This window comes from Sprattus sprattus, assembly GCF_963457725.1.
Source record: "Sprattus sprattus genome assembly, chromosome: 15".
Classification (NCBI taxonomy): domain Eukaryota; kingdom Metazoa; phylum Chordata; class Actinopteri; order Clupeiformes; family Clupeidae; genus Sprattus; species Sprattus sprattus.
The window spans coordinates 27,510,400-27,522,360 of NC_137913.1; the positions used below are offsets into that span (position 1 = coordinate 27,510,400).

At 42.0% G+C, this 11,961-nt stretch overlaps 1 protein-coding gene across 1 annotated transcript; it reads left to right on the top strand.

Moving 5' to 3' along the window:
• Positions 1-407: 407 nt before the first annotated feature.
• On the top strand, positions 408-2,947 carry fgf17 (fibroblast growth factor 17; the record flags this gene model as incomplete). Its single annotated transcript, XM_080852663.1, has 5 exons — positions 408-439; positions 534-570; positions 913-1,090; positions 1,260-1,366; positions 2,657-2,947. 5 exons carry the CDS (start codon positions 408-410, stop codon positions 2,945-2,947), a joined length of 645 nt encoding a protein of 214 aa, XP_080708789.1.
• Positions 2,948-11,961: the final 9,014 nt, after the last annotated feature.

An 11,961-nucleotide genomic window follows, 5' to 3' on the forward strand; every position in this document is an offset into this window, starting at 1 on the left:
TTCAATATTTGGCTCGAAGTTTGAATCTATTGAAGGAAATTATGCTTTTTAAGTTAATCATATGATGGAGCAGGACGATTTTTTAGATAGAAGAATTGGATGCATTTTTAATATCCGTTTGCTTCTATCACACCGTATGGATTATTTCCCTTTCTGACGTTGTTTTGAAGATGCACGTTTGAGGAGAACTTGAACTAAATGACGGCCGCCTACATCTGAGACTGACTGAGTAAATGGCTACGGCGACTTCACTTGCCTGAAGCGGGGCGCTCAGGTTAAGTGGGAACGCACTCCTTTCCAGACTTCCCAAACGTCCTCAGGAAAAAAGTGACACTCGGATTTATCCTGCACAGATCGAGGATATTATTATCAGATAACCTGTCTCAGTTGAACGGGCTATTTGGACAATGTATGGGATCAATCAGCGCTGTTTTTACTTGTAAGTTTTCATTACGATTCCCTTAAATGCCACACCACCCGAAGAAGCACAATAATAGTTTATTTAACCGTTTATTTTCTCTGTCAATTTGCAGATCATTACACTTCTTCGTGGTGTGGTGCCATGCACAGGTAAACGAAAACGTCCTTCTTTTATCTGTTACATTGTGTCTTTTTGCCATTTCCAAATAAGAGATCTAAGTTTAAGTTCGAGTTAGAATAGTTGACATCATTTTGCAAATAGACGATCATAATGATAGCCCAATCATTTTCTTAGCGTAGTTTTTTCGTTGTCAAGTGCATTTCAATGATTCTATTTCGAGCAACTATGATGATGTGTCATGGAGATAGCGGAGATATGCTTAAATTAAATTATAATGAATAACCAAGTTGAACTTTTCTCATATGAATGACACAGAGAGCCTTTAGACATAGTGAAACGTGTCATTTTATTTTTCCCTTTACATTGAAAAGGGGGAGAATCACCCTTCTCCTAATTTTAACCAGTATGTGAGGGAACAGGGGACGTTGACGGACCAGCTCAGCCGGCGGCAGGTCCGAATCTACCAGCTCTACAGCCGGACCAGCGGAAAGCACGTCCAGATACAGGGAAAGAGAGTCACCGCTACTGCTGAGGATGACAACAGTTTTGGTGAGCACCAGTCAAAATTAGTTTATGATGAATGTATTGATTGACAACAGTTTATGTGTTGGTTTTCCATATTCTGCATTATATGTGTGTTTCCAAGCAAATTGTGCTAAATAATCATTCTATACCCATTCATTGGTGTTAATTGTGTGTGTGTGTGTGTGTATTACAGCAAGGTTGTACGTGGAGACTGACACTTTCGGCAGCAGGGTTCGCATTAAAGGTGCTGAGAGTGGGCGATACCTATGTATGAATCGTCGTGGGAAACTGGTTGGAAAGGTAATCATTACTTTCCCAGAAATCATCTGTGTGTACTAATTCTGTACAACTGTCTTTCTCAAGGGATATATTGCATTCAATTAGCAAGGAATGGAAAGTTGAAGTTGCATGCCAATATATGTTCACATTTCCTTTGCATATTAAATGCATGATGATTTTGATTGGTAGTACATATATATTCAGCCTGTCAGTGCTTATTCAACATAGATGAAGCACACAACTGCACAATCAGTGCTGTTTATAACTGAGTTTCCTGTTTGTCACCTCTGCATCACTTCCCTGAACAGACATGCAGTCAGTGCATATTGAAACATAATAGAGTGGAATGTGACCCCAATAGGAGAAACTTTTTCTGTCATTAGCTACATGATTGGAATCAACTACAAAAAAAGAAACAGATTGTAAAACAGTTTTGTTTCCTGTACGCTTGACTCCCAAAACCAGGAGAGAGTTAGCATAATAGCTCATGTTGTGGATGGAAAGATGGGTGCCAGACGGTTGCCAGTGCAAGGGGGAAATTCTGTTCACACCCATTCTGAGTCTGGTCAGAAGTCAACCCGCCACTTCCTGCAGGGAAGTGGAAAAGATGTATTCAGTGTTGTTCTCTTGCCATGAGAAAGAATTGAGAGAATCTGATTGTGAGCGGTCTCAAGACATATCTCACACAGTCTTTGGTACAGGCTGAAAGGTCTTTAGGAGCTGGTTTGTTATTATCACGGTACATTAATGAAGTCACTCATGGACAACAGACTGGCGCAGCTTCAGAAAAATAGTCAACACTTTAGACTGTCAGAAAAATGAAACAAAATGGTTTGTGGGCTTGTTTTTCTCTCTATGAGGGTCATCACATTTCTTCAGCTAAACGAATGTTCTTATAACTTAGGACATGCAGCAAATTGTAAAGGTTAGTTTTCTCTTTGATGGGTACCTGTAAAGAGTTTGTTCGATGCACTTGTCACCTTCAGAGACTTCTCCATTTTTTGAGAATGGAGACAGCGCCATCTAGAGGTCTTTATTTGGGTTGTGAGGACTGTTGGGGCCTTCCTAACCTGTCTTTAATTTGCATGGTTGTAGTTCCAAATAAAGTATATGGGTAGTGTTTATAATGCATTGTAAGAGACATAGTACTGTGTGTCCCTTCAAAAGGACAGTCTGTTGAAGGCACATTTAAGGACAGTAGTACAGTCAGAGTAGCCTACGGTAAAAAGTACAGCCCATTACACTAAAGAAGGAGTAGACCCTCATGCTGCTCACGGAGGAACTGACTTCATGTGTCTTCCTGTTCCTCAGGCCAGTGGGAGAGGCAGAGACTGTATCTTCACAGAGATTGTCCTGGAGAACAACTACACAGCCTTCCAGAATGGCAAGTATGTGGGCTGGTACATGGCCTTCACCAGGAAAGGCAGGCCCATCAAAGCCTCCAAGACCAGGCAGAACCAAAGAGAGGTGCATTTCATCAAGAGACTCCATAAGGGGCCCCCACCGTTCCCCAACACAGACCGACTGAAACACTTTGAGTTCATCAGTTTCCCACCGACACGTCGGGCCAAGCGGAACAAGAAGTCTCACGAAGTTCAATGAAATGGAGACAAAGTGAACTCATATTTTAAATAAAAGAAGAAGAGATGCAGATTTATTTTTATATATTGTCATACATAAAATGGATTGAAAAAAATGTTGTAAAGTAGATGCCTGTAAATATGGTAAGATACCAGATGTAATGTATGTATATATTTAATATTACCCTGTGTGCGTATTTGTGAAAAGAGGGAACATAAAAAAGTTTGAATGGTTTAGTCATATAAATAAAAATGAAAAGATGGGCTGGAACTGTAGAATGTTTTATGTGAATTTGTGCACCATCATTATATTATATTATTAATATTATATACAGACATATCTTTGATAACTAATAAAGCACAAAGACAGCATCATTATCTAAATAAAAACTACACTTATTCTGTCACAGAATGAAACGCATTCTTTAATAGACAGACCTGGATATATATATATATATATATATATATATACACACACATACACACACACACACATACATTTACTTACATGTTTCTTTTATTATTTCCATTTTCATATAATTCCATGTTAATTTGAAATGAGGCTCAGAATCTGGTTTCTGATCTTGAGATCTCAGGTGTGTTACAGTTGATACAAGAAGACCTTTCAGTTAATCAATTCATCACACCTGAGTCTTACTTCCTTTCCTGGCTCTCCCATTCTTCCCCCTTGTTAACCCTAGCATTTTCGAATCCCACCGCGAACTGTGCTTGAACACCGGTCTACTGAAATGGTTTTGGGATTGGAGTTGCAGGTACATTAGTTTAGAACACTTCTGGGACACCCCCAAAGTATCAGGCAAATGTATTGTTTTTATGTTTTGCTTGGTTGAATATTTATAGACAGTCACATTTATTATTAAGGCCTTGTTCAATATTTTCTCATAACACAGACAGACATTTTCTGTTTGTCAGTATGATTTGAGGCATGGTTGTTAATGCAATGATGCAACACTGTGTCCTCACCCATTAACTCATGTTATGAAGTGGTACAGTCAGTTTCGGCTTGCCAAGGTGTAATTTTGGCATTATGACATCCTACTACATGGTGTCGAAGTTGCCTGAGGTTGTGACAAACCTTGTTTTCCCGTTAGAGAGTGGCTGACAGTCTTGTTCTCGAGCCCTAATCCCGGGGATCAATTTCTCACTGTAAAGTGAGAAGCCATGCTGGATGCTGGCACATATTCCATTTGTGATCTGCCTTTGATGAAGTGATTTCTTGCTGGCCTGCATCTTGTAGGCCATATAATTGGGACTTCTATGGACCAGTGGGCCTGTTGCCTCTTCGTTATCTGTGCTAAGGCTCTGGCTTTAGTCTGTAAGCACCCACACCACACACCCCTGTCTACAGCTGCCAGTCTCTGTCACCATGGGGCATAGCATATCAGCTGAGGGATCTAAAAGGCTCACTGAGATTAGGACATGATGAAGACTTCACAATGCGGCGAGCAAGAGGATGTTGCTTCAATGAGGCACAGGACAGAAATAGTGACACAAATATTTAAATGAAAAACGTTTCACGGGGATTGTGTTTATATAGATTAATGTGTCCTGACATATGTCTGATAACCATAACAGATGTACGGTGAGATAAATGATGAATAGATTAATAAAGAAATTCTTATTTGCATTTTCAGTCACACAAAGCGTATGAGACAATATCTGACTGTATAGATGAATCAGTGTTTAGTTAACAACAAAATAACAAATGAATCCATGAGCATTGGGCAGGATCTAAGAGGATAAATCACTCAGACAGCTGAATATAATATACTCACTTGTTAATCCTGGTTATCAAAGAAAAGGACTGATTAAATTGTAAGATTATCACCTGTGATGAACTTGGCAAAAAAGTTAAGAATTAAAATACAGTATTAATTAAAAGGAGATGTATACAATTACAAATTCATGTTATGATGGGGATAATAGCTCTTCAAAGCACATTTTTATTTTAAGTATACAACCAATATTACAACTGCACAGGCATAAATTGTTAGGGTTTACTCAGGATTGAACCCAAGATGCTGTATTTGGGGAACCAGCGCTTAACCCAGTGGGCTAGAGAGAGGACCCAATGGCAGGATGTAGTTCTTACCTTGATTTCTTTATTATTCACAAAGAGCAGCAAGCAGCAATGATCCAAAATCAAAGAAGATACTTCCAAAACCAAGGAACCGAACAAAAAGGCTTGAAAACCGGGGCAAGGCACCAACTGAAAACTAGCTAGCGCTAGGCACTTGAGAGTGCGGGAGAGGGCTGCATGCCTTGTAGCAAATCAAACACACAAAGACAAACTAACAAACCGACAAAGGGCGGGGAAACTCGCCAGGTATTTAGCTCCTGGCTAATCAAGGGAAGTGGCAATCACACATACATAACAGGTGAGGACACACAGAGGGAAACCAGCGAGGGCACACAATTGGAAACAGGTGAGGGCACACAATGGGTTACAGGTGAGGGCACACAATCACAACAAAGGCACATGGACACAAAACAAACATAGAAAAACACCAAGACAGTGAAAAAGGTCCTTTTGCCACCAGAGGCCGCCAAATCGTGGCAATGGCTGCCACGATTGTGACATAACTAGTGCTCAGCAGGACACAACAACAATGCGCGACTTGCTAGAGACAGCCACAGCATGAGCCGCAAAGGAGCAATTGTGAGCATTTCACTGGGGTTTTCAAGCAGGTACCTTCCTTCATTAGTTTGGTTAAATTAGGCCCACAACACCTCCATAAGACTCAACAGTGGTGTCTGGCGTTCCAGAGCCAGCCCCTGCATACTCATGATGCGTTAGAATATGTGCCACTACCAGAGACAATAACAGATACACCTCAGGATAGACCTCCACAAGATCTCATGTTCTGTATGTCAGTTTTAGTTCAGGTTAATCCACCACCCCAAGCAGTCAGAGAGTGCCTCAGCCATGACCACTGGCTGGCTTTTTCTGCAGCCTCAGATAACTTCTTTATAGCTCTTTTGAGTGACCGTCCTCTACAACTTGAACAGAAGTGTTGTAGTTGATTTAGCTACACAGCCTCTAAAATCTCAATTGGTCTTGTGTGTGCTTGCAAACCTCGTTGCCACGCTTCCGCTACCAGTTTTGCATACTTTAGCTTCCTCCTTAAAAACGCTTACTCAATCGTATCTTTGAAGAGGTTTGTTATCAAACACACACTGTGGAACTTGAAGTTGTCTTGCGACAGCAGCCAGCAATCTTCAATCCTATGCTTGGCCCCATTTGCCAGTACTCTTTGTATGTGCCTGATGTCTGCCTGCTTGCACAGAAGAAATCCTACTGTCCCTGTCATTAACCTGAACATGTTTATTCTCAAACAAAATACCCCAGTGAAGTCTCTACCCTCTGCCAAATCATGCTACTATGTTCCAAACATCCAGAAAAACCTGGAATTCATGCTTTTTTTCTATCTCGGCCCCCCTTAATGTAGGCAGTCGTCTCTTTACTTCTAAATGCAGTACACTAATTCCTTGTCTCTGCTCATTATCTGCCATTTTCCATTGCTCCTTCAGCTGCCTCCTTTCTCAAATCAGCCCTTCTATTTCAATCTGTAGTCTTGACTTGGCTTGACCTTGCTTTTCCTTCCTAGCTTTCTGACAAACTCCATATCTTTCCAGGCAATTATTGCAGATGACCTCACCAATGCGATTCAATGTATACCCCGCTGTACCCTTCCATCTTTCTAAAATTCCTTTTAAATCAACATCGATGCAATTCCATTCCTTGACTTCAAAGGCCCCTGGCCGTCTAACCTGTCTGCCCACATGTTTCCTCCTTGCTGTTAGCCGGCTGCATGATGCACACCATTCTGTGAAAGTGTGCCGGGTCCTCTTCACTGTAGCAGGGGTACTGATATCCTGCAGACTTTGGTGGACAACATACTTGTCTTAAACAGTATGTTGGTATTAAGTGTTAAACGATAGTTCATATTTATGCCATGTCAATCTCATTATTATCTCAGTAAAATAACAGCCTTTAAATTAACCATTCTAAACCTGATTGTTCAAATCCTTGATTGTGATTGGCTAAAAGCCGTTGTAAAATCCAGCATTACCTTACAATTTGACCTGATTACATTCCATATTACTGCGCAGCGAATGGCAAGGCATTCATAGCGCATTTCATTCCCAGTGTTCCATCTGGCTGTTGCGTTGCTTCAAGGGTTGCGTGGCTTCGCGTCGTGCCTAACAACTCCCCTTACCTGTTCTAAATTCAGCGCAAAGCACGGCCTCTTGGGGCTTATTGCTTAATTTCATGGTCTTTGTTCATAATGGAATCACCTTGGAAACTGCTAGAATATGCTGTCTCACCCGTGTTATACAGAGGATCACCACTAGAGGACCCTCATTGTCAAATATGTGATATCTTCCAAGTCCAGGTTTATGGCTGTTTTAATTTCAGTTTTTTTTGTCATTGCCTAGGAAATAGTCTATTTAGTTTCACATTAGTATTCCAATTTAAGTAAACCGGAAACTGTACTTTAGTTATTTTGTAATACCTTTTCTATTTAGTGAAAATAATAATAAAAGGCCTTTTTGCTACCTAGGTCCAAAAGTTTGCATTAGTGATTTAACCACTAGAGGCCGCCAGAGACCCACTCCATTATTTTACTACAGGTTTTACTAGTAATTGTCCTATAGCTGTCATCACAAAGAACAATTACAAATTATTCCTAGATATGTAATAATGTTAGCTATGAAATATGTGATTATTAAAAAAGTGTGTATATATGTTTTCCTAGAAGCAGATACACTGACAAATCACTGAGACAGCAATGATTCAGCATCCAGCGATCCATGTTTCATTGTCAACAACCCCCTTTTTTTCTTCCAGAGGCACATGGCTGCTGCTCACAGCCTCTGCGTTGTGAGTGGGGTGTGTCCATCGCCATTAACATCAGCGCTAGCTTCCTCCTTCTCCCCCCTCTAAAAACCAGGCATGGAGGCAGGGAAGCACTGACAGTACAAATGCATATAGGCCTGCACCAGTAAAGCTTTTTAAATGCGCTGAAACCCACGCCCTTCCCCCACACTCCATGTCTCCACACCTCCCCTCCATCCAGCATTCATGTATTCCACCCTCCCCACCCACTGCAGTGCTTCTGTATCAACCGCAGTCTCTTCACACAGACCAGACAAAGGCAAGGGGCAAACAAAGGATCCTTTTGTGGTATATCATCGTTAGAGAGAGTAAATAATAGCCCTGTTTCTCACAATCTATGCAAAGAATGCACATATTTAAGATTGGTTCAGCTAGCAGTTCATCCAACCCCAAGAATGAGGCACAGCTGGATTCTCAGCTTTCCATTTTTTCAAGGAAATAAAAGCATGGATGCACAAAACTACACAAAGCTGGCAACGCCCAGCCCTGTCTGTGTCTATTGGACTTCAGGGAAGCCAACCGGAGCAGCCATTGCGGCTCACTGCTGATTTATTGAGGGCTGAGTATCAGAGCGACTGTCTTCCTCGGGTGAGGGGGGGGGGGGGGGGATGGGGGGCGGCCATTAAAGGACCACTAACACTCGCTAGCAAGTGACTCAGCACGATGGTGGAGGGGAATTTGCCGGAGCAACATCCAGTGAGTCAGGCTTGGACTGATGAATGGTAAAGGAAGCTGGATCATATGTTACAGGCTATTTCAGATTCACCCCATGCACCTCCCCACCAAGGGGTGGGTAAACAGACAGAAGCAAACTGGTGATAGCTAGAGGTTGAATAGGAATTTGGCAAGTCGCATTGAAAGTTGAACACCATTGGTTGGGGTGACCTTTAAAATTTCACACAGAGAAACCATATGCTAATTGAAATGCAAATGATTGCAAATGTACTTCCCTAGAAGGGACTCAAAGCTCCACACACAGGACCACAGCTCAGCCAAATTGAATTGAGAGAGTTTTATAACTTTATTAGGTCTTACGTCATGGATAATATTATTTTATGTGAACATCGAACTTAATGCCCACTTCGTCCTCACCACCAAAATCAGTGCACCCCCATACTGGCTGATAAGACTTAATAACACTGATAAGACCCTTTTAAAGCAACACATATATGACATCATCATGCTCTCTTTCAGCCTGTGCCGCAACCTCCCCCCCAACCAGTACCACAATGCCATGCTTCGGTGTGGGAATATGCTGTCTCATCCAGCACCACACACTTACAGATTTAGTATAAGGTTGGTTTTTGGTTGGAACCCGATCCTTGATGCAGATCTCTGGATTCCCCCCTCTCCCGGGGGTGGTAGCTGCACATGCTCAGTCCCAGCCCCAGCTGTTCGCCTCACAGCACCTGCTCCTCTGCCTAAAGCCTCCACAGCCCCACCCAAACCATGACCAAGACAAGGAGAGCTTTCACCACACAGACAACCAGGCTAATCGTTTCATTTCATCACGCTCTTACATAGGCAGTGATCCTTGATTGTGTGCCACTATTCACCCTGTATAACAATGAAAAGATATTTTATACGGATTAACACACAGTTAGAATTTTAGTACCACACAACCATGGCATGCAGAAGTGGCTTGGAACAATTCATAGGGTTATCAATACAGTTGACTCGTGATATCATCCAATATCATCGGAACCTTAACATTGAAATTCATTTCAAATTGACACCACTCAGCTTTGATTTGGTTGGTCTTCATCAACCACCCCATGTGTGAGAAAAACATACAAAGACAGTCTTGTCAAATGATCTGTTATACGGGAAGACAACACACCAGTTGTGCAGACACAGTCAGTGTTCATGGAAGCACCATTTTGCCTGTAAGATCATCCCCCCCTCCTCAGTTTCTTCCCCAATCTGCCGCATATTCCAAGACAGAGCAGGATGGAGCTGTAAACACTGCGTGTGGGGGGAGGATGATGCTGACGGGCGAAAAAAAAAAGCCTCCTAATGTTTCCTCTGGGAGGATTCCTACGGGATCAGAGCAGGCAGACTTTGCATTAGCATGTGCACTCACTCAAGGAGGGGCCGTCTCTATCAATTTCAGAGACCGGCGGCCATGATATCTTCCCTATCTCGCTGGGAGGCCAGCTTGTTTCCGCTACCACAGAAGAAAGAAGAACAGAACAGGAGTCCTTGCCTGCCCCAGTCTGCTTCCTCTTTTCTGGATTCATTTTCACAATGCCGACACCACTGAGTGTCTGTCAGTTCTGTTCACCATCAGGCCGCCGTTGCCTCCGAGGCCACCCTGCAATGCCGGGGCTGAATAAATAATTCATTCTCATGCCAAAAACAGAACCACTGCAGTAGAAAGCTGAATTAAAGGAGGAAGTCAAATGCTAAGCCTAAGGGCTTGTTCGAGTGGAGAAGAGACCACCCTTTCTCTCCGGCTTTGTCTCCTCATGCAGCCTTCTATACACTGCTTAAAGGCTGGGTCAGATACATAAGAATGAATGAAATCTGATGTATTGACTCCTGGCTCTTTTTATTGTTATTTTTGAACCACATCTGTTGTTGAATTTTAAACGGTGTATTAGATTTTTGAAACTCACAAGATTATACTTGGTCAGGTCAAATGTTGTCAGAGCCTTTGAGTTAGGGTTCATGTATACAATAGGTCTCCATCTTTTCAAATAAACAAGCTAAAGTTGTGATATCCCTTGATGCCAGTGAGAAAAGTAGTTTTGTCTACTGTAGGCTCTACACACAACCTCATATCACATACCAAAGTTAATTGTTTTCTGTAGTCATAGGCACATCATAGGAACTGTAACTGAAACAGAACAACTGTTCTGCTAAATTTGTAAAGCGAACATTTGATAAACTAACTAATCAGCTCTCAACAATACAGTTGAGATACAGCACAGTTCTGAAAAGACCTCTTGTGACATTTGAAGCACGGAAACAGCTGCTATAACTCCTCTGATTTGACATAGTTAACACTGGTGAGGTTTTGTTGTTGGGGGCCTTCCTGTGACGATGCAGATGGAGAAATAGCTCCTTCTTTCTGACCATCCAAAGTCATGCCAACTGTGCCAGCACAGGCGGTGTCATTATCACACCATTCCTTCGTGGACAAGCTATAAATATTCCATGCTCTCTCAGTTGTTCTTCCCGTTTCCAAAAGAGCTACGGTGCCCGGGACCCCTGTATGGATAGAAAGCCCCCCCCTCCATCTGTGACCCCATTTCCAGGCGAAGTACTACCATGTGAGTCTTTTCCTACCATCTAAACATGCCAAAGGTGTGAATGGTATACGTCAATACACGACATGACAACTTCCTTAATCAATCCTGTGTTGGGTTAAACTCCTCCATGTCAACAGCATCCGCTTGATATGACTACAGCAACTTCTGATCTGTATATCCATTTTGTACCCTACATTAGTAGACATACAAATAGCACATTAGTGACGTCAACAGACTCATATCATTATCCTGTGACTGGGAAGGTTGTTATGAACTTTGTACTGTATGCCCAGTTAACTGACCCTGTGACTAGTAATCTCCTGTGCCTCCGGATCAAGAGGCTAGCAGAGTTAAGCATTACCGTGTTCTGTTGGGAAGAAAACAATGCCTGTGGACCAAAGCTCACTGCACTGACGGGGCGTGCCAGTAGCTTGATCAATATGGGGAATATGTTTGGACATCTCCCACACATCTCCTTTCTTGCTGATTAGAGAAATAAAATAGAATATTTCAACACTGACTAATAGTTTGTAGTTCTGCACATGGAGTACATTTACAGTAATAACCTCTTAGGCCTTTGTCCCATGTTCCAGTGAGGCAATGGAGACTTCATGATTTTATCAAATATCTATTTATTAAACATTTTATAGAGGTGTCAGTTTCTTATTACATTTGTGCTCGGTCTGGTTTCCTGACTTGGAACAAGCACAGGTGTATGGAGCATATCGTGAAAACGTTACCAGACAAAATTAACACATGACCATAAATACCTCCTGGTCCTGATTTTATTTTCGAGGACATACACCTCTGAATCTTTTTCTTACCAACTAAACATGATACCTACCATGTTCATGCCAACAT